Source organism: Tinamus guttatus, unplaced genomic scaffold (assembly GCF_059628265.1).
Source record: "Tinamus guttatus ecotype Peru unplaced genomic scaffold, ASM5962826v1 Tinamus_guttatus_pri_ptg000311l, whole genome shotgun sequence".
Lineage (NCBI taxonomy): Eukaryota > Metazoa > Chordata > Aves > Tinamiformes > Tinamidae > Tinamus > Tinamus guttatus.
Window position 1 is genome coordinate 1,327,610 of NW_028288845.1, and position 27,890 is coordinate 1,355,499.

General features: G+C 40.7%; 1 protein-coding gene across 2 annotated transcripts in view; it reads right to left on the reverse strand.

Annotated features, from left to right (window-relative positions):
* The window catches only part of DOCK10 (dedicator of cytokinesis 10), a 115,093-nt gene that overhangs the window by 45,935 nt on the left and 41,268 nt on the right, over positions 1 to 27,890 (reverse strand). For both annotated transcript variants that reach the window (XM_088528495.1, XM_088528496.1), the window contains exons 4-19: positions 24,143 to 24,225; positions 22,071 to 22,143; positions 21,622 to 21,753; positions 21,225 to 21,359; positions 18,053 to 18,236; positions 16,321 to 16,406; positions 16,155 to 16,238; positions 14,899 to 15,054; positions 13,163 to 13,384; positions 12,331 to 12,453; positions 11,582 to 11,664; positions 5,546 to 5,668; positions 4,232 to 4,311; positions 1,799 to 1,986; positions 1,101 to 1,166; positions 152 to 244 (exon numbers count right to left, since the gene is read on the reverse strand). In XM_088528495.1, coding sequence (XP_088384621.1) covers positions 152 to 244; positions 1,101 to 1,166; positions 1,799 to 1,986; positions 4,232 to 4,311; positions 5,546 to 5,668; positions 11,582 to 11,664; positions 12,331 to 12,453; positions 13,163 to 13,384; positions 14,899 to 15,054; positions 16,155 to 16,238; positions 16,321 to 16,406; positions 18,053 to 18,236; positions 21,225 to 21,359; positions 21,622 to 21,753; positions 22,071 to 22,143; positions 24,143 to 24,225 — 1,911 coding nt within the window. The remainder of the gene's footprint in view (positions 1 to 151; positions 245 to 1,100; positions 1,167 to 1,798; positions 1,987 to 4,231; positions 4,312 to 5,545; positions 5,669 to 11,581; positions 11,665 to 12,330; positions 12,454 to 13,162; positions 13,385 to 14,898; positions 15,055 to 16,154; positions 16,239 to 16,320; positions 16,407 to 18,052; positions 18,237 to 21,224; positions 21,360 to 21,621; positions 21,754 to 22,070; positions 22,144 to 24,142; positions 24,226 to 27,890) is intronic.

Consider the following 27,890-nt stretch of genomic DNA (forward strand, 5'->3'; position numbering starts at 1 on the left):
TGACATAATGTAGTTCCATACAGATACACAAGCAATTGCAACATAAACTTTCTTTATGTGTATTTGCATATTATAGCAAACATATGGCAGTAACAGACATTGTCAGGGCTGTGGGGTGGAGGAGGGGAAAAAAAAATAAATAAATACTGACCTCATCATAGAAATCAGGATTCTGGGAGTGGTGGAGCACAGCCGTGTAGGCTGCCGTTGTAAATAATGGTCCACCCGGCTTCCCATAAATACACTGAGAAAAGGAACAAGCTTTAAATACATTGTCAAATTCTGCTGATAACACTAATTTTAACATATCTACTATATACATACACTGAATTCAATGTCATGAAAGATTGACAAATACTTCGATCAAATACTAAAAGAAGCACTTCCAAGTGAAATTTGTTTTATACACATTTATACACATTTCCATCAAACTCTATTGATTCCATGGAGATTATCCTACATTTTACTAAGCAACACAGAGTCCTCATGCCACTTTCTCTCTGTTAAGAATATCACACTCTTCTGCAAAAGCTCTTTCATTTTTCTCCAGCTCAGGCCAGCATGGTGCCTTTTCTGACCTCCCAGCGTTACCAAAGCTCCAAGTTAACAACTCTGCTGTTGGCACAGAGCAGCCCAGGGGTCCTCCATTACTGAGTGGTATCAACGTCAGTTTTCGATGTCAAAACTACAGGACAAGACCACAGTGCAACACCCCTTAGCCAACAGCAAAGTTAGGAACCGAGACTAAAGTTCTTCTAATTTTGCATCCCATGTCTTTTAATGAGGTGTTAGGCTTAGAAACCTAACTGCTATGGGAACTTCTGACTAATGTAAATTTTAGCTCAAGAAAGCTGCACTGAAAAATCCTAAGTTTTCTAACTTTCTCCTTCCTTCTGTTCCACCAGTTGGAAAGTCAACACAGCTGAGCAGCAGCCAGTGCTGGGGATTTGTGAACAAAAGGAACCATAGCACCAATCTTGAGGAATTCCTGACAAGATTTATTCTTCAATATTCCAGGTTAGCACAGCCCTGACTGCTGGCTTTTATATGTAACGTCCTTAGAAACACTGCTCTTGAAGTGGACTTTTGTCATGGCTCACCTTCAGTGGCTTCGCTCCCTCTTCATCAGAGCTTTTAAATTCAATGCACACAGTTATGTTCCGTGCCTAAAAAGCACAAATTTGTTGAAATTTCAATCAGAAATAGAGCACCCATAAAAACACAGGAAACTAAGGAGTGAAATAAGTTTTTCTTTCCCCAAAATCTAGGAGAACATGGCAGATGGTGGATCAAAGCTTAAAATACCTTCAAGTTACAGTAATTTTATCAGAAATAACATTTCAAATATGAACTCGAAAAATTCAAGCTAGGCCTCAAATAAACTGCATAGATGCAAATTACAAAATGACCAACGTTTCCTTGTGTCTTGTCCTTAGTTCATTTTCAATCACCATGAAAATGCAAATAGTATCCAAGTATAAGGAATACAAATATTCTCTAGATTCATTTAATCTGCATACACCACTTAAATACTGCCCTTTTGAAAAGGGCAAGAAAGCTATTACCATATTATGTCTCCGACTCACTGATGCAATTTAAAGGGTTTCTTAATCCCTAAATTTATTTCCTAACAACTATACCTAAACTTTATGATTGTGAAAAAAATGAAGAGATTAAAAGCCCAGTCAGTGACTCACATTGCCATTTTTCCATGTTTTCTGATGTTTAGTCACTGATAATGAGTGCTCACAGAATAAACACCTACTCAGTGTCAACCTGAATTGGTCACATACTGTACCTTATTAAAGTATTTTTGGCTATCATACTTGAGATGTTTTGGATAGATGTATATTTGGTTCTTGTATACTCTGTAAGGTCGAGAGTATTTTGTTGATTCCTGTACAAACTCCTCTACTTCCACTGTAGGCTGATGCTCCTTTATGTCATTAAATGGCTTGATTGGAATAAAAGACGAAGTTACACAGTCTTCAAAAGAAGAAAAAAGGAAATCATCACATTATGTTTGTTTCTGCAGACATACTACTAAGAATAAATAATACTGCCATGCAAAGGGTCAAATTATGCCCTCACATTCACGTAGATCTAGAACTGCAATATCATCCTCAAATGGTTTGTCTTGCTTAGACTGATGAAAAAATTCTTTGACACAGACAGACAAGTTACTGGTATCGATCACAAACCAGTACACTATCTGTGCCACTAAAACAGTGGGACATTTAATATCCTCATGGATATCTCCAGGAATGGTTGCACAAAAGTGGCTGAGGTTAGGGACACCGACTCTGGGCTGCTGAGCTCTGTCGAGGAATAGGGATTTGGAGCTCCCTGGCTGCAAGGCCACAAGCCGAGTCATCCTCCAGGACCTCATCCCGCATGACTGGGGTCTCGCTTTCAGTTTTAATACATATTTGGGTCTGTCGTAGCAAAGACATGCCAGTCATAGCAGCTGCCATCCTCTTCCCTGCCTTCAGAACTGCAACTGCTCAGTGCAAAGGACAACAGTCAGGGACCACACAGCGCAGGCAGGAGCTTCATAAAGCTCTTTTCTCTTCCCCTGTGCTAAAGCTTTTCCCCTTATGCAGCAGAAAAGGGGGAAGTTTTGTATCATGCTAAAGGCTCTCAGACAACATCTCCTGATAGATCACTGGCTCCAGCTCTTAGCACAGCTACACTAAATAAAGCCTTATTAAAACAAAGATCCACTTCTGTTGTCTAATGCAAATTGATGCTAATGGGGAGCAGTGTCAGTCCCCAGAAGCACAATCATGCTGGCAATGTCTTGACAAGATCTGTGGCCAACTTCCTTTTCATGGGCTTCTCTTGGCATTAAAGCATTTTAGCACTAGCTGAGCACGATTAACATTTCCAACGGGAAGGAGGCATTTTAAGAACAATTGTTGTTATAAGCACTTCCCTCGAAGCTCACTGAAGTCACTTTTCACAGATTTCGATGAATTTTACAGCAAGTAAGTTTTCTGTTACAGTTTTATAATGGTTTTATAGCCTTACAGCAAGACAAATTTTCCTGAAATGAAAAAACTGTTTAACCTGCTGCAATTTATACTGAATGAACTTTAATCGATTCCACAGGAACTGGGCACCTTACTACAAGGTATACTTAAAAGCAAACCTTCATACTATTACAGAGTTTTGCATAAGAGCCAGGTAACACGATGAGCCCCAATCCTGTTTGGCCGTTTCGCCTTCTATGAGCAACCAGTTTCTTTTAATATAAAAACAATATGAATTGCTTTTGAAATGCTAGTAATGCGAATCTGCTACTATGCGAAGAGGTCTCAAAACCAATGAGTCCTCATTTTTAACATGCACACATGACATTATTTCTACCCAGAATACACTTTATTTACATCCCAACAAAGTGTAACCTCACCTTGACACTGGCTAGCTGCTCTGCTTGAGTAGATAAACGAGCTACACAAACGTGCCTATGATTGTACTGACATCGAAGTATCAGTGACTTAAATTCCTTTTTTTTTTTTTTTTTTTTTTTTTTTTTTTTTAACCTGCTTGTTGAAAAGTCCCAACTTTTACCCCCTTACATGATACAGGATCTTAAGAAGTGAGGCCCTGATGGAATAAGCAAATGCCTTGAATTCCAACAGACTTCAGAGAAATTCAAATATGCCTGAGCTTTTCACAACACCAGCACACAGAAATGTGGTTCTTGAAAAGGTGGGAGGGAGGAGAGGGAAGAGAGAAAGAAATCGAAAAGGAGAGAAAAGGATCCTATCAGGAGATTCCATATTAGCAGCTGCTGCCCGGATGCCAGAGGCATTTTTGAACTAAGTCCTTTATCTTGCAGTCACTGGTAGTCACATCCCCCGTGAGCTAAATCACAGGGAACAGGAGCATCGCAGCCCCTGCCTACAGAGGTAGCCCTGCCACAAGGTATCGAGGCTCAGGCATTGAGATCTGTGGTCTAATTCCTTGCAAAGCAGAAAGGGATCTCTGGATTGTCATGTCACAACGAGACAGTATGTGTGGCCTGTATCACTTGGGTGTGTTTGCCAGGTATACAAAGAAATGAAAATGGGCTTAATACAAATGGTTTAATAAAAGAAAAAATAAAGACAAGCAACTTCCCAAACAGTTGCATACAGCTTTCTATCCACTTCTACTGTCTCAAGGCAACAATTAGAGTGGAAAAGTCTGCCACAACGTCCTAGTTAATTATAAGGTGGAATCATACTTGGATGTTCCAAAGGGACACAATCAACTGCAATCTCCAAACAGCCCGGTATGGTCTGTATTTTGCTAATCTTCTCTGCTCTGCAATGACAGAAATGAAAGCATTTTAAAAATTAGAACGAGAGAGATAAGACTGAACACATGTATTCATCTAAAATGAGAAACAGACCCTGACTTCAGAAATAACCATATACTTAACATACTTAATACACACACCCATTGGCAGCCAGATGCAGATCATATGAAATGGCAGGAAAGGAATGATTTTGGCTGCATTCCTACATGGATTGGAAGCAATGTAGAAGAGGGAGAAATGGATGAACTAACAACAAACCTCAACAGAATGGACTTAAGCACGTTTCCTTTCTACAGCCTGAAAGGAAAGCCCTTTAAAAATGATTCTGTGAGAGCTTGCAGCATCATGGTTTCTGCCATGGCTGTGTTGAACAGACACCAAAACACATATTGCTTGGGCCCAAGCAGCTTGAGAAGTGCCAGCGCAGGATGCTAAACCAGGAGATGCTCCAGACCAGCAAACCCAGCACGGGCAACGCCTCCTCAAGCACAGGCAGTACCAGTAAAGTTTAGACTCCCGTAACAGCAACGAGGCAAGAGATTATGGACCTTTGTAGCAGGCATTTGATCATTATCATCTTATCTGACGAAATGGAATAGAAAAAGCTCATTACCTAAATTCATTACCATTTTAGAATAGACAGGAAGAAATTCTGGGTTTAATTCTCATGCCACTTGCGTGGTATAAACAATACCTCTGCTTTAGAGCTAATCCTGATTTACACCTGTGTGAAAGACTGCCCAGCCAACTAATTATTCACTAATTTACATACTGTAAAACATTTAGAAAAAAGTTGTTTTCTTCCAATGTCCACTCTGTGGTTTGTCATGGATACTCAAACAAACGAGAGCATGGAGGGGGAAAACCATTCAAGAAAGGTTTTTTTTTTTTTTTTTTTTTTTAAATCTCTCTCCTCCTTTTTCTTCCCCTCTGTTTTTTAAAATCATGCTCTTTTGGGTTACTTGACCTGCATCTCCCCTGATGGAAGTTAATTTAATACATCCTTATCTTCAGGTAATAAAATTTACTTATGTGCCAAATGACGTTCCCGTTTTCCTGGAAAGCTCAACCTCAACCAGTCTTTGGCAGACAATAGGCTAATGCGAAAAACATTAATTTAGTATAGCTGCTTTGGCATGCTGTATTAAATGCAGAAGAAAACAAAAAGCTGTGAAAAATATTCTGTACAGTTTTATAATCACAGAACCTTCTCAAATCAAATTCAAAACTGTTTCTTACCTTCTGTATTCTGCTATTAGTTTAATCAAATCTTCCATTGAAATCTTATTACTTTCTTGCCTGAATAAAGGTGAGAATCGCGAGTCCCTGTCAACATTTCCCTGATTATCTTTAAACACTGGCCTATAAAGAAAAAACACAATTATAAACACTCGCCCATATGTATTTAAACTTTTTAAACTGTCATATGATCTTTCAGGATATATGATGCAAACTCTTACACAAAACTCAAGGGCTCCTTGCAGAGCTGTCAAGCAAGAAAGCTCCTCTCAGCTGCAGATCCCAGCAGCACAGACAGCCTCCATTCACCTGCAGGTGCAGCCACAGTCGTGCAGAGATTAAAGATGCTCTTTCGTCTTGCACTACACAAACAATTCCTGCTCATTTTGGCGACAATGTGACCACTGCAGTTTGAAGTTTCTTTTTTTTCCCGAATATTTACTTCAATAGTCTCAAGGACAGATTGTCAATGGCTAGCTCTGCATATGCCCTATTTTCCCCCCCTTTTCTGTAGCTCAGCATCCCTGAGGAGAGGTAGAAGTACCCAGTGCTGCATGAAGCAGCTCTCCAGTCGCTCCATCACCCTGGCTGCTCCCTGGCTCCCCGCAGCTCTCCACAGATAGCATAGGACAGAGGGGATATCTGTGCACAACCAGGCACAATAAACATCAGCTGCGGTGCACCCCAGAAAACATGCTCAGATATTTGTACTTCTGCTCAGTGACACCTGTGGGGTTTAAATCGGACATTTGGGTGCCCTTTGCCCAGTCCTGAGGGTCCCTCCCACAGCCTGGATGGGCTCGTGTGACTGCTATCCACATCAACGAACCTTGGATGCAACTGTTGTATGAAAAACATTGCTTAACAAAAGTAAAATGTTCTTGACACTAAGTGCTGTTCTGTGAATCATTTGGCCAATCTTTCTTCCTTAATTTACTTCTCTGTCCCACTGCCAGCAAAAAGAAGAATCCATGCCAGCACAAATTGTTGCCAGATGCAAAAGAATGGAGTAAACCTTTGGAAGAGGATCCTAAGGATAAGCATAAATGCACCATGTCTTAACTTAATTAACTGAGAGAATCACCACTGTCTCATTTCTCTGTAGAAAAACATTAGACTTGTGCCTCAAAAAGTTACAGGGAACACGGTCTACCCCATGGACTAAACATACACAATGCCAAAAATCCTGAGGTACTAGGGAGAAAGAGAGATTAATTGCTGGCAGCCAACACTCACTTCCAAATCCTATTAAAGAGCTATCAAATTAAAAAAAGCTAATAATTATTACAGTGCTGGCAATATTATGGCTCTTCTTGGGCTCCGCATGGTTTCCAGCTTCTCCAAAGTAAGCGGGAGGACTGCAGCATTAAGAGGTTTGCGTGGTACCCCCAGGGTTTGGTGAGGGATTGCCGGGTGCCACCAGGCCGCAGGGCAGTCCCGTGTGCCCACGAGCTGCCCGTGGCTGCCGGTGGTTTAGCCCTGGCGAGTGGTGCTGGCCGCTTCCCTGGGGGCTTTGCTGGCCGTGCTCGGCTACCTGGCTTTGTCACCAGCCACTCTGGTGCGGGGCCAGAAGGGCCTTCTGGTGTCTCCACACCTAGCGCTGCTCCTTCCCAGTGCTCCTCGGCCCTTCTCCTAGCGCTGCCGGTCATCATTGAGCAGCTCAGCACAGCCCAAAGGGTTAAAAGCATGAAATCAGGGATCCTCAATGCAAAACATGCAAGTATTGTGTACAACTTACACACAATACTCCATTTATGGGAAGCTCTTGCCACTATGTCAACAATTTAGATGTCCATCCAAAACCACCTTAGACTTCTTAGAAATAGGTATATTTTATGCATTCAGAGGAGAATGCATAAATACTTGCACTCCACACTTGTATCTCCATTCTCAGGGCACACAAACACTGAAGGACTGCTGGAGGAACAAGTGCTTCCAAGTCCTTCCAAGGTGTTGGACAAAGATTGGCTACCAGTCCTCCTTACTACAGGAAAGGCACTAACAGCATTTCTGAATGGTGATCACTACTCAAAGAAACAAAGGATAAACGTTTTCTGCAATTAAGAAGTCCAGTATTTATCCTTAGTGACTGCTACTTACTTACCAGGGAGATTTTGATGAGCAAAATTTCATAGAACAAAAAATCCTGATGAGATTCTAAAGAAATTATTTGAGGGGAAAACACTCCCACCTCCCAATTTCCCCAGGAGAATAAGACATTTTCTCAATATTAAAAAAACAAGTTTCCATGATTTTTTTGGGCTGACATTGTTAGCTGATATACCCTAACTACTCAAATGCTTTAAGCGCAGAAAGCCTACAGTGCTCACAATTTAATACTGAAGTGGGTGCTTATTAAAGTACCGGCTAACGATCTGTGGAACAAATGCTCAACTTAAGGGTGAGAGACACAGTGCAAGACGTGTAGCTACTGAGAATCAGTGCAGCTTCACTAACATCAATGATGTCAACCCACATCTACTGAGAACCTAAGCAGCAGCTGCACATGCAGTTGATGGGTTTAAATATGGGACTCTGAAATATGAGGTCTACGCAGGTGGAAATGGGTAGAAGGAAATGCAGCACACCAGAGCTCATCTCCGTGAGTGAAGTTTCCCCAGCACGGTATGTAGATGAGGTATGTGTGTTTGCAAACCCTGGCAGTTCTTCCAGGAATACGAGAGGGGAGGATTGATTTGACACACTAGTTCTGCCACATGCTATAACTGCACCTGCGAGAGCACACACAGCACCAAAGCAAACGACTCCAGCAGGAAAGCAGGGAGGAACCCTGGGTCATCCTTCCACACGATGCTCACAACTTGTCTAAAATAATTGAAGTTTTAATCTCATGCGCAACATACATCACTGTCAGATTTTGGCTCACTAAATATACACCTAAAAAAATCACACTGTAGCCATCTGCAACTGCTTTACGGGGGAAAATTTCCGCAGAAGAACAGGAGCACAGCTATTGCCAGAATTAAGTAACTGGAAAACACATTTCTAATCCCAAGTTTTTACTGTTTATCATGGCCAAACCAGCTCTTTCTCCTGTCGCGTGACAGACTCCTTTGGAAATACCTATTTTCTAACTGCAAGACTAGAAATAGAATTTATAGGGCCAAAGTACACTTTGCTTATACCAGAGTCCTGTGCAACACTCATACTTAAAGATGTGTAAATGAGTGCAGAATTTGACCTAATGAATTAAACATATCGCTCATGTCTTCACTGATACCCTCAAGTTCATACATACACCTTCTATTTGCAAAGTGTTCTTTGTTTTGTTTTCTTTTTACACTATGTTAGCTCATCACACAATGCATTTAATAATGAGGAGAGTTTAAATACACCCAAGCATACTTTCTGTAATTCTACAGACGGAAGAAACGCTTTAATGGTATGGGTAGTGAAGCACTCATTTAGGATGCTTTGAGGAGGAAGTCAGACTAAAGTTACCAAATACCCTTGTTTCCCCACATGGTCTTTTTCCATGTGGAAATATTGCCTCTTGGAACCAAGGGACATCCACAATCCCAGCTGTGTCCTCTGCCCACGTCAGCCACCTGTGCAACGCATGTACCATACTCCTCTCAGGGCTTGCTGTGCCTTTGCTAAGGCTGTATTCCCATTTATGTTGGGAAGAACCACAGCCAGACATATTGTTTAGACAAATATTTGGAAAGAATTTGATCCTAGGGTAGGCAAAAAACACAGTACAATTTGGAGGTCATCTCAGTCTTATTTTTTAAGATTGTGGATGACATAGCAGAGAGGGAAGCAGGGGACCCCAGTTTCCAAGAAAATATATAGTGAAATAAGTAGTTGCCACTTCTGAAACTGCAAAAGCATGGGACTGGAACACACATCCTTCATGGATACAAACTCTCAAGGAAAGAGTCTGAGGAAGGCCAGGACTCAGGCACCCCAGGACCAGCACACTGAATAAGCAACAGGCAAGTTTCTCCAAAGTCACTATCTACTGCTCTCTTCCTGCCTCGAGTTCTCAGCAAGTCTCTAACCTGTTCCAACCAAGCCGTCTGCAAGGCCCAAACGAAAGGGCCATTTGGTCACCCAGCTAAACCCTACTGTGCACAGGAGCAGCAGCAGTGCTCAACATCAGCCAGTACTGCAGCCTTTCCAACCACCTCCAGCACACAGGAGCTGCTGCCTGTATGGCTGCATATCCCATGTCACACCCGAGGTCAAACACTCACGTGCAGATTGATTCAAGCAGAGTATTATGCATTAATCAGGCTGAACCGATTGCAATTTCATTCCTTAGACCACATGAAATTTGCTCATTTATTAGGAGGGGAATCTATGCGGTTGTAATATTATGCCTGGAGATGACCAAAGATGGCAACTTATATTAAAAAAAGCAAAAAAATAGTTCTAGCCTTTTCCATATGTGAGTGACTACCCGGGACCTGGCCCTGATCTAGTGGTAAGAACACCAGGCACCTGAAGATGGCTATGACAACCACCAGGCTCCAGCACACACCACTAACGCGACAGCCACACGCACGAGTCAGGCAGCAGAGCTCACTTTGATGGCTAGCCTGTACGTCTATTACCATCATACCTTTCATTATTTATACACTAAAAGTAGCTCTGTCAAACCAAGAGACACCACCAATATCATTTTGATGAAGAGTCCTATAGCTCCACAGAGCCAATAAATATTAAGGAGCATCCTTGAGCTAGCTAGGGCAGAACAGAACACATCATCTGCCTTTCACCTGAACACACACATACTTTTTCTAGTACTAGTGGATATTGACAAAAACATATGGCAATAAAAGATAAGTGAACTCTCCGAATGGCTGTACTTTACTGTTTTTGCCACCTAAGCACCCCAGCCAGTCAAGAACCACATGCATGTGAAGTGGCAAACCAGGCCTGTCTGGTGCTCCATATCCCAGAGCACACAACCAGCCATGACCATGGGCAACACCACAGCGTGACCTTGAGTGTAACGAGCTTTCCTCCTGGTGCTTTCACTTGGCAACACACCACTTTTCCTCCTTATTACAGGGAGCTTTTCTCCATCCCTCACATGGAAGAAGAGAGGAGCTGACACAGGGGCACAGAGGATGGTCGCCTTGGGAGAGGGCAGTAGCAGGCTTTGGAAAGCAAAGAAAACCAAAAGAAACACCAAAGGAGAGGACAGAGAAAAGGAGTTTATATGAGCTGGATAGAGGCAAGCAAAACGAAGAAAGCTATAACTGGTTTTGGAAGCTGAAGTGGTCATAGGGAATCAAGTGGCACAGGATCAAGCTTGGACGAGAGACCAGAGCAGCACAGGAGAGAACACTGAGCTCATGGAAATGAAACACAAAGAAACTAACTGAGGGAAAAGATTGAACGAACAAAACTAAATTATTAATCCTAAATTTATCTGCAAGAAAGCCCAGCTGACCAAAGATGAAAATAGGTATCATCTAGCAACCACCAAAAGCACAGGAGAACCTAACACACTCCTTTCTCCTCACTACCAGCATGAGGCGCTGTCTTTGGGGGCACAGCAATCTCCAGGTGCTTGATTTGACTTTCTTTACATCTGATGGTCATCATCATAAGAACAGACTTGTGCTTCAGACTTGTGCACCTATATTTTACGTGGTCATTACAACTGTTTCAGATCATCACCACCCTCACAGGAGATTCTGCTGAGAACTACGACTTTGAAATCTCTTTGAGAACTTTTAACACCAAATCACCGTGGAGCTCAGCATAAATTTATATTCTGTCAGTTGCCCTTGCTACTCCCTGGCAATTTCACTACATACCTGAATAAAAGATTACACCACACTAATATTTAATGAGAAAGTAATCAACATTCATCTGTGTAAAAGAAATAGGCCAAGCAAACCTATAAAACTATAAATATGCTGAGGTCCTGGACCATATCAAAAGCTTTGCTTAGCTTCAAGGATAACATGTGCAAAAGACTAAGAGGAAACAATTTAATCAGTAGAATAAACTGCAAGATACAGCTACAAATTATATAAAAAAAGAATTACTACATACCTCACTGACCAAGCAAACGGCATACGGTATTTTCCCAGCTTGCTGCAGAACTGTTTGTTGGATTTTAACACTTTCTGTGCACACTACAAGGAGAGAATATGAGTTGTTTCATCATCATCACTAAAATATGGGTGATTCAGCACAGAATACATCCATGCACCCTCTGCTGAAGAGGCCATCACATCCCTCAAATAATTTAGTCTTCTACTACCTTGACAGACAGACCTGGGATGTGTGAAGGCATCAATGAGTTGTTGATGAACAAAACCCCTCCAGCATCCCTCCAGTCAAAACTACATTACTTCCTATTATAATTCCACTTTGTTGCACCCTATCCAATGTAAATAACGCTGTCTGCTCTGAGACAGGAACAGGCAGGTACCTAAGCCAGCCTTGCTCCCATACAGAGTGCACCATCTGGTATTTTCTAAAGGATTGCTGAAAGCAATTTTCACTTTGCTAAGGCTTAATTAGCATTAGGAAAACACCATTGTGACTTGTACATTACAGTCAAAGTCCTATCACATGCAAACCAAATGAAAACAACATCTACCTTATTGCAGGTAAAGACTTCATTGTACTGAAGTTAATGCAGTCCGAACATTTGTTGTCTTAGAGGTGGGCCTCAAATGAGCTTGCACCATTAAGTGAGTACAATGTGGTACAATTTGCAAGCACAGTTTTCCCTGCATTCATCTTCCAGTAAATTGGAAATAATAAAGAAAGAATTGATGCTGTTGCTACTTTACCTTAAAAGAATCAGGATTTTTAATGTAAGGTTCAGCACTACTGGCAATGTTTCCTGTAAGCACCTTTTCTATTTTTGCCACTAATACAATCTCAGAATGGGGATTACTTATGGAGAAAAGAGCCTGTTAACGAGAGAAAGAGACAGTCGAACAGTATATAGGAACACTGGAGAAGAAGTGAAACACTGACAAAATTCTTTGTGGATGCAAAAACAATTCAGAAAGAGCATGTGGCATATACCTCCATATTCAAGAGACAGGGGAAGAGGGAAAAAACCAACCAAACACTCCCTCCCAGCCCCTTATCTTTGCACAAGTGCTGAAGTAAGCTTGTGTACAGCACCTTGCAAAAATACTAGCTCAAGTCGAGAAGCAGTATGACCACGTTAGCAACAGCTAAGCTAATACACCTTTTCTCTTATAGCTGATTTAGGCCAGCATTTAACTTGGGGGAATAACATGAAGGAGAAAGTAAGGGCAGAAGGGAATGAAGGACAAGAGTTACAATAACTGCAAGAATCTGGAGATATTTTGAGATTAATGCAGCCTCTATATGAGGTTTGCAGTTATCATTTTGTTTGGCTGGTTTGGGAGTTGCCAGTGAATGAACCCAAAGAGCACAAAAAAACATGAGTAGGTTTCTCTATGAAAGAGACACCAACTGTTTTAAAGTTGTGATGTGAATGATTTTAAGATGTACCCAGGCAATTCAAAAATCAAGCATGTGTAAGCAACAGTCACTGATGCATAAAAAAGAGCATTCTCTCCTTTTCAGATATACGAACAAGATAAGAACTATATAAATAAGTCATAAAAGAGACATATGGAATACCTGTTTTGGATACTTCAGCCATTCTTCTGGAAACCCTTTGACCTGGGGTTCTTCCATTTCATTTGAGTCTGTATTTTCAACAGTGCCATTTTCTAATGAAAATGAGGAACCTGAAATCATCTGCCTAACAAGCATGTGGTTCAAATCCACGTGAAAGTCAGCAGAGATCTTCCTGCCATCCCTGACATCGTACAAGGCCACACTCACAAAGAAAGGCTCTACCTGGAAGAGAACATCAGAAACAAGCCAGGGCTATAATCAAGAGGTTAAACCCCAGCTTTTATCACTTCTGCACAGCTAGTTAAAAAAAGAGCAAAAATAGACTGTTTACAAATGGGTAGTTACCAAAAACTACCCTCTCCCTTTCCTCCTTGTACCCCTCTCCCCCTGACTTATCCACTTTCCAAAGTAAGTTTTTAACCATGTGATTTTAGGGACTTTTTACAAGTACCTCAACACTGAGCCAGAACAGAAATTACAGCTAGTTCACTCAAAGTAATATGTAGGTATATTTGTCACAGACAAGCATTAGAGTAACTGAATTTAGCCACAGAAAAATGTTGCAGGTTTTTTAGTTAGTTAGTTAGTTAATTTCACAGTCACTATAAAATCTGGACAGAACAGTGAAAGGCTTTCCTGGGATCATAAAAAATGTGGCACAAAGATGACAAAGGTAGGGAGGTAAAAAACAGTTACTGTTATGAATGAGTATGTGTGGGTGCATCAGCCTATGGGAAATGCTTGTTCCATTTTCCCAGGAAACCAAGAACAGAACAGTTCTGACATTACCCACTTACTCTATCTCACATCATCGGCAAATTGAAGCCCTATGGCTGAAAGTAAACTCCAGAGAGCCTCCACAGCTCTGATGAAACAAGTCAGTCACAAAACAACAACCACCAACTAGTAACGACAGTTTCTGAGCTATCTGAAAATCAGAATCATAAATTCATGAACACTAGAAAAGCAGATACAGCCTCTGTAGTGATTTATTGCGTGCCCTTGGTACCGTTATCATGACTTCATTAAAGAATTATTCCAGTCTGCCAAAAAAGTATTGATTACATTATGCTGAATATGCAGTCACCACAGAGGTCATCTTTAAATGAATAAAAAAAGATCAATGCCTTTTATGTAATGCATTAAAGTTGAATTGTCAGAACACTAATTTGGTGAAAATAAACTTCTCTGCTTCAGAGGAAAACTAAAAGTTGCGCACAAAAGGGAACAACTTGCTTTGCTCTCCCTCAATGCCCTTTATAAGAATAAGCAAAACTTTCTGCCTTGCCCTGCTTTTATTTGGGTTTTCCTATCGAAGTAAGCAACGAAACTTTTCTATTTTTCCTTCTCTTCTAGTAAACTAGCAAATAGACCACCAACACACACACACACCACAAACAGCTGATACTCTGTTGCCTCCCTATATAAACCTTGGCATCTTAAACTTGTTATTCTTACAACGATATCCTCGAGGATCTTATTATATTTAATTCCTCATTTAACTGTAGCTCAAAGTCTGCAATCTAAATAAGCTTCAAAATGTTTGTTGAAAGGTTCCTCAGTTTCATGACTCATTCCAAGTGCCTGGGCAGAGGATGAGGAGGGGATGCAGTAGACATGCACGATGAAGCTTTCATTTCACCTTGTTCTACCAAACAGAACTAGCACGGACTCAAGTAAGTCCTTTCCAGAAGGGAAAAGAGGAAAGAAATCCACAGGAAAACAGTAAAGCTTACGTTGGTTAGAGGATCGTTTTCATTTTCAGTAACGCAGGCCTGGAGATTCAAGCTGAGGGATTTGCAAGTTATGAGGATCCTCTTTGCAGCCTTCTCCTCAAATGGCTTCAATACCGAACATGTGCCCAGAAACTCCTTCTTCTGAGGATTCAAGGACTGAAAAGACCAAGGGCACCTATGAGCTCCATATGGAAAAGGCCAGGTAATCCAAACTTAAGTAATCCTTTAAGAGACGTTTACCATCACTGAAGCCTCTGAAAAAATCTCATAAAATCACTACTGACACCTTCATATTACCATAGTAAATGCATGTCATTACTAATTTACAGGTTAGGAAGCAAAGCAAAAACAGTGCCTGAGGGCATATACAATGTCAGAGGCAGCACGAGGAATCCAAGTTAGGTTTTGTACAACTCCAGTGCATGACCGTGAATTTTTACTTTTATTTATTTTTGCTTACTTATTGTATTTGAAATTTTAGCTATAATTTCCTAATCTAGGCCTAACAGCCTCAAATTGAGGCTAAAACACCACATGCTTGGAGTGCAGTTCTCACCTTTGCCCTCCTTCCCACATACATACACAGTATGGCAGTACATGAGCTTCGTGTTTTTTGATAGCACTGCTACAGCCCCTTTGACCACAGGTTCATATCTGAACATACTGATCCCTACTTTTCCCGTAGTCTTCTTTTTAAGTAAATAAAGTTCTCACTAAACCACCGACAAACATACATTCAGTGCAGGCAATAAGAATCTTCAACTCCTGAATTCTAATCTTACACACAATAAGCAAGCTTAAGGTAAAAAGAAGTCTGCAATTCCTAAATTTTCAACTAAGTTTTTTTCACATAGATAGGCTTTTCAAATTATTCTTCCTCCTGTTTTATATCCATGCCCATTTCTGTTCTCAAATCCACTTAAAACACTATACTAAAAATGTTTTCAAACCAGGGGCCCATACTGTTCCTGCAAGATTTTCAGTCTGCTTTAGAGTTTAGCTATAGATCAGCTATGAGTCAGGTCTATACACATTAATCTCTGCAGATCAGAGTGCGCTTTGTTTCCACTTCCAAGCTGGAAGTATCTCACTCTCACTTGTATATTCCAGAACAGCCAGCACAAGTCAAGGCTGCACTGGGCATAGCCAGCTGCTTGCCAAGCACTGAACCTCCCTGGGGTTTAGGTAGTCTACTTAACTTAGAAAACCTGGGTTGTAAAACTTGCAAGGAATTGGGAACAGGATTTTCCACTTACAGCTATATCAGGATCCAAGGAGAACAGATTTAGTCTCTCTGCATTTCGAGAGGCTTTCACCGTTTCTTCTGTTTCTGTGGTGTACTGTGGTAACAGATAAATAGGCATTTTTGACATAGGTAACACTTCATACTAAGCTTGTAAAGAAAAACAGAACATCCATTACTTTTGCAAAGTCTGGGTGCAAGGTGTTCTCTGCAGAATCAGTCTCTTCTTGAGGGCCATCATAATTCACTGAAGCTTCTGATGGATCTTGAAAAGAAAACAATTATTCAAAAGGCTTTATTATACTTATTATTACCATACAGTCTTGAATATCAACCTCATCCTATTTTTTAATCCTTTTTATTATAATCAAATTATAAAATGCAAGACATACATAGTCCTTGTCCTCCTCAGGCCCATCTCCTACTGGTATTTACTACAACTACACCTCCATTTAAGCCTTCCCAACAACAAGGGGCCCGTCTCTGTCTATTCAGTGAAATGCCTGGCACATTCATGCCAAATGTCCATACCCACAATAAAGATGCCTTTCTTTGCTCTCTCAGTCCCTCCTGAGGCAACACGGAGCATTTATTCCAACCCCCGGACTCCACACTCCCGGCATAGGGTTCACCCTTCAGCAAAGCCAAGGGTGCCAGCGGGGCTTGCCCGGTCTTGGGGAAGAGCACAGATCCAGCCTTGACTCTGGGAGCTGCAGATCTATGGATCCAGGCACCAGAGCTATAGAACAACCCCTTTATTTGGCTCTGAAACCCTTCTCAGCAAGTGTCATTCTGCTTCCACAAGGTAGTTCAACCCAACGTGAAATAAATAATTACACCAACTTCGGGCTCATCTGCCAAGAAAGTATCGTGCCTTTTGATAAGTTAACTCCATAACACATTCTTGTTGCTAGTTATCAGGGTATGCACTAGTAGAGACTTCTGTTTTCTGTTTTCCAGGTGTCTTTGACCTTTTATGCACATTTTTCTTCCTGTTTTAATATCCCTTATGGGTGGGAATTTAAGAAGAACTTCTCTGATTCTGAAGTGCAAGTCTCTTGTGCCTCCAAATCATACAAACATCTTTGGCTGTATGAAAGAGCATCCTACTCTTCCAAAAGGAAATATTAGACTTATTATAAACACCAGTCTCAAGCATCCAATTGCCTCTCAACTTCCCCAAAATTCAGGTGCAGGTGTATTCAAAGCTTTGAATCAGTTCAGAGTAGAAGCAGTTCAAAACCATATTACGATTTCAAGTACATTTGGTCCTAGGATTTTAGAATGGGCTCATCCTAGCTGCGCATGGATTTATTATGAGCAGCCATGAGTTACTGCTACACGAAGAATACAGTGCAACAGAGCATCCAATCCTAACTTCCAAAATGAAAGCACATTAATAAACAAACTCACAAAAGGAAGAAATGAAAAGTCAGTAAGCTTCCACTAAAAAACAATATGCTGCAGCTGTTCCCCTCCATCCCTTAAAAGAAAAAAAAAGAAAAAAAATAGCTCCAGATGCTTAAAGAAAACAAAATGCTGGAAAAAGAACCCATCTGACCTCTCCTGGAGAAAACTTTTTAAAGCCTCTCAAGAGAGTAATACATGAAGTACCAGCAAGATCCCCAGAGCACTGTATTTAAAGCAGCGTTGCATATGCTGAGCACAGCCACATCATTCCCACTAACTTCACTGGGAGCAGTTTAACCTCCCCCACAGCCCTTTGAAAATGATGTGCAGGGAGTTAACTGACATTGCGAAGCAATTGCCAAAATGCTGCTGCTTCCTCGGAAATCAATAGGTGCAGAATCCATTAGAGACCCGGGCAGTTAAAATGATTCACCAGTGAAATCTGAAGGTTCGGTTGTTTGCATTTGATTTGGAAAGCAACACAAGGTTATTCACTCTTACCAAGTTTCAGATCAGTGAGATCGGCACTTTTCCGCTCTTGAATGGTCCCCTCTGGATTTATTTGCAGGATTTTGTTGAGAGTGAAAATCCAGTCTTCCATATCCTGCTCATTTTCAGCTGCCAGCACAAAGTATGTGAGGTCATTCATTTTCAGCTCAAAGGCATGTTTCCTAAGCCTGTTATTCTGTTATAACAAAAGGAAAAGAAAAGTAAACATCAGAACTTATTAAAAGGAAAAAAAGTCATCCATAAGATGGGCTTTTATCTGGTTGAATTCTGTCATGAAAATCAGCAGGTTCTGTGGGAAATGACTGATCAAAATTTAATGAAGTGATATGACTTCCTAATATCATATGCTTTAGGGCTCATATTTCTCAATATTTCTCAATATTTTTTCTGTGGTAGTCTTGTGGGAGCAGATCTATCAATCCTCTGTCCTCCTTGCTTAGATTTCAAACATCATCATGCAGCGTATCCCTTTTTACTTAATCAAAATAAAGTAAATCAGTAAGGCAACGATGTCCATTGACTATGGACATCAGTGTCACTGATGTTTTTGAGTATTTTCAATACTCAAAAAATTGAAGTCGACTATAATTAAGACATTGTTGACACATCTAACCTATTTTTGAAACCATCCTCCTGAACTTTAACAGCTTGGACATCTGAAAACATTCTTGGTCACAGGGAAAAGTATAGGTCCTCTAAACTTTGTATACATTCAAATTAATGCAAAACAGTGATCAAAATTCCAGTGAAAGCTGCTTGCAGCAATGAACGACAATGGCTTGACCGAGGGTTAAATGTTGAAGGGAGATATGCTAAGAACTTAGGCTACTGCCTGTTTAAAGCTCCTGATGGTAGATTTTTTGTATAAATGGATTATGCATATCAAATCATGCATAATCTATAAAGAAAAATGCTACCTTTCAATTTCTCTTCTGAAAGAGCATTGTCTATATTATGTAGTTCTATTTACAGATATGGCCAAGATCTTCATATCAGGTAATGTAATGCTATTAAGACATTATCTAAAAGAGCAATGCATCTCACATGCTGAATCTTAAGAACATTAGGGAAGGAAAACTTCAATATCCACTTTTCCATCTGCACTTCAGACTTCTGGCAAGAGGACGAGATCTACAGCAAAGTCTTTGTTTCAAATCTAAAGCCAACTATTTTCCTCCCAATCCGTTAATAGGAAAAAAATGTGCCCTTTCTCAATTTGCCTCTTTATAACCCCTTCCATATGGTATGCGGACCTCGAGGTTGGCTTCTTGTAATCTTCAACACTTAATTTCAAATTTCAAAATTCTTCCAGAAGGAAATAATCCCAGATTCAGGGAGAAAGAAAAAAAAAAGAAAAAAAAAGAAAAACAACAAAAAAACAGCTGTGGATGAGGTATAAATGAAACATCAAGGCAAGTCTAATGCCTGCAGAATCATTTTTACAAAATAAACAAACTGTTTTGGAGGTATTTTTTATTATATGCGGAGGTGCTTTCTCTCCAGGATGCTTATAACAATTAGACATTTTATCGGACAGGAGCTCAGAAGTCATTCATCTACAGTCAAATAGTTTACAGTAATACATAACTAGTGAGAGCAGAACATTTCACATCACAGCCTTCCTTCAAGCTTTCAGTTATATCAGACTTTCTTCAGATTTTGTGCCTCCAATTTTCCCTATTTAAGTCAACATCAAGCAGTGTCTATTTTTATTTCAGCCCTATGTTTCTATGTTCATCACATTTTGCAAATAATAGAGTCTGACAGCTGATGATCCTGAGCTATTACCCCTTTAAGGGTAATTCCTTGCTAGTGAAGACATCTATATAACACAGATATATAATACATATATATCCTTTTGAATGCCAATCAAATGGGCAATCGAGGAAACTAGTATCCAATCAAAAGGGCAAACACGAGCATCTGGTGGCAGCTGAGAGGTGAAGTTCCAGCTCCAGCAGTTCCGGACAGTTTGGAGGGATGCAGGAGATTTAGAAAGCAGCTATCAGTTCAGGAGAATGATTTCAAATCTTCTTGATCTGCTTTTGTCAGAGGAGTGAGAAAACGCCCTGAATTTTTGAAATCAAAACATTTTTACTAATGTAGAATTGCATCAGAAGTATTACTGAAGAATAGACATCCTCTGTATAAATTCTGTATCTAAAACCACTCTACAGGATCATTCAGGGCTTAACGGGGTTTTGGTTAAGACACTCCCAGCAAGCAGGAACAAACAATTGTCTTCTCTTATTTTTATAAATGAGCAGGACACATCAAAACTCTCAAGACCTGGTGACGATAAAGTACAAGAGACAGCCTCAAACAGCCACTAACTGAGTAAGGGTGTCTCAACCATAACCAACCACGTGCCAGAGCGAGGTAGGAGCAGTAGTTCCTAAGCAGGAGAGCCAGGATCTCTCCAGGGGCCCCTGCCCTCCGGACAGTCGCCGCAGCCGCACGCAGACCAAAGCTCCATGTGGGAATGGCTGCGGAGCTCAGGAGCTGCTGAAGGGCACTCAGCACCACAACCTCCTCCTGGGCTTCTGCTGCTCCCCGAGCTGCCTGGTAGGGTCTTCCAAACCCACAGGTGACACAAGCAAACACCATTTGCTGACACATATTTGCCTCTACCTTTTCACATCTGTTTGAAATCAGAAACATCCTTTAAACTTCACACGGTAACTGGGCATCCCTTACAGCTGGATACATGGGTGCAACCGTGGGCATCAGGTTCTGCAAGGGCTTTCAGCAAAAAGAAACTCAGAACTTCAATACTCAATTGATTTACCACTGCTTGGTAGCTGATGTTTTATACCCTGAGTCTCTCTAGCCCACAGCAATCATGTTCTTAACCCTTAATATGCATAAGGGAAAAATCTAGTAACTAAAAAATAATAATGGTGATTAAAATAAACTTTCTACAGTATTTTTCCTCATGTTAGCCATGGTTAAATATTGTATTTATGATCTGCTATCATAACTCAGTATTTGTAACCTGGCAGACTGAGATCTCACTCAAAAAAAGCAAAAGCCACTGTGGTCTCATCTCATGTGGCAGAGAATGAGACCACTCTCCGATCCACGTACATGTTCTTATATGTGCCTTTAGTTATTCTTATTTATCTGACATCAAAACAACAGAATGAAATAAAAGGAAACTTACCTGGATAACTCCTGTACAAGAATCCAAGAAAATACATCCCTTGGGCTCCTTTGATATTTTTTCATCTTTATAAAAATTCATAATGTATGAGTTATCCGACAACTGTGTCAGCTGGAAGTAGCGCTTTTTGAATGACTGAAGCGAGGAAAGAACAAATCACAGTTGTTGTACAGCAAATTTTTTCTTAGACATTATTCACAGACAGAGTTTAAGTAATAAGCCATTGCAAACTGCAATGCAATCACTATTGTGTACTATCTCACGGACAAATATTTTACGCTTATTTAAGGTAGTATTATCAAAAGGAATTTAAGATAGAAAAGGCTAATGACAATGGCAAACAAATATGCCCTGATGGGGCGCAGTCTAAACTGAAGAACCAACATTGTGCCCTTACCCGAACAGTAATGCTATTGTTCACTGTGCTGTTAAAATTCCCTTTATAGAGCCAACCAGACTTGAAAACTCCTGCTGCCAGTCCTCCTCCACCACCACCTCCACCTTTTGAAGATGAGTGGGATGTTGTATCCTGTATGAAAGACATGATTAATATTGCATTGACTTGCTTTCTGAATTCTAAGGTGAAAGAAAACCGTAACACGTGAATATCTGCTTGATAACAAACAGTCATCCTTGCATTCCTTTTGAAATAAGACTATTAATATTCCTGCTGTGCACATGATGACATGAGACAAAGCTGATCCATTCAATTCAAAGTTACTTAAAATGTGACATATTTTATAGGTGATAACGAGCTTCCATTATCACTCTTTGTTTGATGTAAAAGCAATAAAAGACTCTTCTCCAGAGAAGAGAAAAAAAAAGGGGGGGTGGCGTAGAATATACCTCATCTTTATCCACATCTTCATGATCAATTTCAAAGGAATGTGAAGGCAGTTTCTCTGGTTTGCATTCATTCCTGCCAGGACATGAAAAACATGTTTAAAAAGTTTTTATCATTACTACTATTAATACAATCAGATATAAACTATTCATTTTATGTGCCTGCTACTTCAGAGATGCAACAATCCTGACTTCAAGACATCTTCCATACCTCCTGTTCCTAGGGAGCAGCTCTGAAATCTTTACCAAGTGCTGTGCACTGTGCAAATGACAGGACTTGCTCCTGACTGTTTCTGTTCCCACAGGCACTGCCACCCCTGTGCATCCTCCATTCCTGCTCTTGCTCAAAAAGCAGCGACACCAGAGCAGAACGTGTGAAAACTGCGTAAAAAGAGGTAGTGAGAGCTCAGATTGGGGTATTTAAGTGGTGGAAAGATCTGAAGAGAAATTTCAGAGGACCATCATGCTCAGAAATGAACTAAAAGCAGTTGCTAAACAGTCTGGTTGTGCTGCTGCACTGAGCCCTTCCTGATGGGCACAACATTAGGCAAGAGCAGCTCATGGATACAGTAGGATGTGGCATTTTAAACACTGCACCTTTCTCACAGTGCAAAACCACATGCTTAATACTATGTTCGAACTTCATGAAATTAGGTGGATTGCAAACCAGCTTTATTTGGGGCATGGTAAATGCAGAAGCCATAGCCACTTTCAGCAAGCAAAATACACTCTCGTTTTCTTCTGGGACAGCAAGTAGTGCTGCATTCAAAATACTCTGAGTGCTGTGCTCCAATAATCTAAATAAGGTGTTTAGTTATGGTCCTGTATGTGCAGGGCAGGATGAAGATCCAAGACACCATAATATCTGTAGAGCACAAACTCATGACAGCAATGTCATTATACTCAAATAACCTTTGCAGAAGAGGATGCGTGTAACTAAAACATACTTTTGTGCAGAGTAATGCAATCATATCTGTCATATGCATATTTCATAAGAGAAAAATACTTTAGGTTAAACGGGAAAAATGCTGCGTTGTAAACGATGTTCTTGAGCACTAACATATTATTTTCTAAAACAATTAGCAACACTGTTTTTAACGGCTTTCCGTACTACCACCTTCGCTGTTCATGAACACACTGAGAAATGAGAAGAGCTGCAGATCTCAGAGAAGGTTTATAGACAAAATCCACTCAGCACAGCATCTAAAGTCTACAGGCATCCACTCAGTGACTCCTCCAGCCATGCTTACAGCTTGTACTGGTTGCCACCCTTACTCCAGCCTAAGTCTGGAGCGCTCATTCCCATGTTGCTGTTGTACGCACACAGCAACCTCTTTCATTCAGTATCATGGTTGTAATGACTCAAATTCCAAGAAAGAAGGTGGCAACACTGCTCATTTAGGCACCCTGTGATTTCATTAGCTGCCCAGCAAGAGACTCAGAGAACATGTTTCCTCCCAGAAAAAGGAGTATGGGTAGAAACATGCATGAAAGCAAGAGCACCAGATTCCTCATTTCTTTCCACTCAAGTTAAGGAGAGTCTTTTCCCTTCAGCACCCTTACGTGGCCCCCAGGCACAGGCAGGATGAATGCTCCCATGGACACCTCGCTGCACCCGTGCATCACTGGTGCTGCACCAGTACCCGCTCTACACGGGGACCCGAATTCTTCTGTACCACACAGCTAATAAACCCCTAAGCGAAATATTGCCCCTCGGTTACGCAAGGAACCGAAAAGGAGAATTAATCCTAGATAAAGGTGAGTGACATTTATACATTATTAAGGAAAAAGAGAAAAACAGCTTTCCTGTATCAGCTGTGCTTTGAATATGCAAATGCACTTTCAAGATTTGAATCAGCATTGAATGAGTTTGTTGATACTAGCGAATTCTGCGGAGTCTTGAACTTTTGCTGAAGGATCTTTTCTTCCCCTTTTTAAAAATGCAAACGACTATAAATATGGTTAAAGCAGCAGAGCATACAAGACCCAGGAAAGTACAAATATGGACACAGCTCAGCAAAATGACACAAATCAAAGAAGAAAAAAGATAAAAAAGAACTTAAGCCAGGTCTTACTGTGGTAAGTGTCGAAAATCTCCTGAATACTGTTCGTATTTGTAGTTCACAACATGCCACTGGGAACTGTAATATTTACAAGCCTGAAGAGAAAAACACAACAACAGAATTACTACAACTTCGGTCTCAGAAGGGGTATAGTGCAGAGAAACATTGGAGGGGCCTTTCGGCTAGATAAGCACAAAGGCTTCTCCTTTACAGCTGGGGATGTAGTTCCTAAATGAAAGGCAACGTCATACGATCCCACATTTTGAAGTACAATCTCCCTTTTAAATCAAGCACACTGAAATCATATAGGAGGGAAGAGGGTGGTTTGAAAGTAACACAACATGCTTTACTGATCCTCCAGTTCCTACTCTATAGGATTAAACCATGCTGCTAACTAGGTGGCATCTTCTGAGGCGTTAAGGCATAACTTTCTCCATGCACATTAATTATAGATTTTCTCTTTGCATCCCATTTCATTACTTAAGAGCTGCATGGTAAATACACTTGCCCTTTCATTCCCCTCAGCTTCAGCATGAGTTCTCTACTTCTTACTCTGCCCTTAAGGTCTGACCTTTACCCTCTCGACACCAGGCAGGAATACACTAAAAAGAGTAATAAGATCATTTCTTATCCAAGTTTCATTTTTCCCTCCAAACTGAGTTTGCTCAGTCCTCTTAAATCTCCTTATAGTTCTACTGTTCCAAAAACCTTTAGTCCATTTTCTGTCTTTCTTCTGAAATTATCTTTAGGGCACATATCGCTCTTAAACAAAGAGCCCAGATCTGAACGAAAACGATACTGCAGCGATGGCTATGCTGTCAAGTGGATCAGAATAACTGTGTGATTTATTTTATGCAGAACTTTCCTCAACATAATTAAACTACATTTTAGATGCAATAAGATCACATTGTTGATTATAGATTAATTCATCACTTGTTAAGTTGTTCAGTTTAACAAATAGGGCAGATACATAACTGTGAATAAGAGCATGAAACGTGCACATTTATGGGTAAGGTGTATCCCTATGACAAGAAAGACACAGATATTGTCAGAGCTTCCAGTAATTCTAGCAAAGGAATATAAAATACAAACTAATAATTACACAATATGCTAAAGGATTTTTTTTTCTCTCCACATATCCCACTTAAACAGCTACACCAGCCCATGCAAGAGGGACAGGAGAAAAGAGGGGAAAAACCTCTTAAAACCTAAGGGCAGAAGCTGCTTCCCATGATGATATGGAGAAAGGAAGGGAAGCACTGGAGAACTAGAGTAGAGAATGCAGCAGTAGCATTAGGTAGAACGTAGAGGGGGAAGAGGAAAGACAATCTCGCAGAAACACATGGCAAGGATTTGATTCCAGCTGACAAGGAGCACAGAGTGAAGAGGAGATCAAAAAGATTAAAATACAAAAAGCTAAGCAGAAAAAGTGGCAGAAAAGGCAACAAAGTGACATGACGAGTTAGTCCTCAAGCTGGGAGGATTCACCAGGCTCCTTGTGTTCCCCAAGTCTCTGCTTGCAGAGCAGGCTTTGCCTCAGAGGGACGCAAATTAACTTAGAAAAGTCATCCGGGTCATGATCACAATTTTTTGAGACAGCTTTATTTATTTTATTTTATTTTTTTTTTTTAGCATTTTGGGAAAACAAAATGAGGAAGTTGATGAACATAAATAAGCAGTTCTCTTCCATATTAAAACAGGCTGAATAGTTCCACGCAACCAAAGGCATTCTGCAACAGTTATACTCAAAATGAATACAGAGGCTACACTGTGTTCTGATATAAACCCCGATGATCTTTCAGATATGAGATGCAGGATAAAAATGTCACCATTAGGCCATACGAAATAATACAATAACTACAGACTATTGAGAATGCACCTATTACAACTGTATTACAACTCTGACTAAAGCAACATTGTAATTTGTAAAGTCAGGTAAAGAAAAAGGGAAAAAAAAAAAAAAAAGACAAACCACTACACATGGCACCCATGTTCCTGCACCACTGCCATTGGGAAGGGGCTGCAAACAGAGCAAAACTTTGTATGGTCACTCCTCAGCAAAGGGCACGACCACTCTGGTATTTGCGTGAGAAGTTTAAGCTAGAAGTGGAGAAGTGGATACTTACCTGGACCATAAACGTGCTCCTACAAGAGCACCATATATTCTGCACTGAACTTCCAATGAAGAGCTCATTCTGTACAAGGATGAGCACAAACCCTCTGTTTAGCACTTCCTTTGCTTTCTGCTTGGCAAATGTAAAACTGAATCTTTTATAGAAAGGATCAAGTCTTCCCTGAGGCACTTGCATTACTATTCTATTTAAAAGATGCAATTAATTCTTGCAGATAATTCGTAATACAGGCCTATACGAATATTATAGGCTTTTTACTGATATGGTCAAAAAAATCATTGTGAACAACATATAGAATAGGCCTCAGTATTTTAGCTTATAAATATAAAGGTTTCTTGTGCTCCTTCAAGAAAAACGCTAATCAAAATAAAAATCAAAGAGGACAAGCAGCACATTCAAGTATCATTCTGTGAATCCACAAGAAGAAAGTCAATGTAGTGCAACAGCTAACACTGCCCTTCAACTACACTAGATGGCTGTGCCCAGAAGATGTGACTTGTCGCTCTAAGTCAGATCTTGTTATAATAATACATATATATACACACACACACACACATAAGTACAGCATTTTCTGTACAAAATATCCCAAATAAAAATCTTACACTTTGGCCAAGTGTATTGACTTTATTTTTAATTGCAATTACTGAATTTGAGTAATGAGGAAAATACTAGTGAACCTGATTTCAGTAGCACAGAAAAGCTTTCTCGAGGCAGAGTGCTAATCAAGAGGCCAGGACCAGACCTTACCCTTTTTGGCAAGAGAGACGGCACCATTCCAGAGGAGCCTTTAGCTCAGATAGAGTGTGGGGGAGGAAAAACACAGATGGAGTATGGAAACAACGGGACGTGGGAGGGCTGGCACACGCTTGCATGAACTTTCTTATTCCGCAGTTGGCCAGGCGACTGCGCAACCCATTCCCAAAGGGCCTATCAATTTCAATCCATTTCCTTTTCTTTTTTCCTTTTTCAACCCCCCCCCTCCTTCCTTGCCCAGCTGGCCTCATTTTTCCTTAGAGAGGCAGATTACCCTGCAACATTTTCCACCTGCAAGTTCTTAGCTATTGCTGTGGCCATGACAGGGTGGTGACTAGCCCAGGGAAGGGGGCACCTAGAGATTTGCCCTACAATGCAAAGCCACCTTTTTACCTTTTTGAGAAAAAAAAAAAAAAAAGGAGAGAAATGAAAAGTAAGCAAGAGAAACAACTGAAGAAAACACCTATTAATACTTGACAGCAAGGACAGTCCCTCTTTTCCTTGCATCTTGTCTTTGTGTACCATGAGGAGGGCAGTCACAGGGAGCACCTGGGTGACAGCAGATATTGCTGGGGGAAGCAGGGGATGGTAAATGGGGAAGGGGAGGCCATGCAGGCATTTGGGAGGGGAAAGCAGGACGGCATCAGCACCTTCCCCTAGAGCTCCCAAATGTACCTGCAAATCAGCTCGGTTCACGCATACAGTGAAGCACAGGAGACTGAAGCTCAATAAGCCAAGGTATTACAACATGCTCTTTAGAAACACTAGACATTTTAAAAATACTTACCCTTTCCACTATCAAAACACACCCCATGGTCCTCCTTGCTGTCCTACTACAGCACTTTAAGACATTGTAGATTTTTAAATCCACCCTG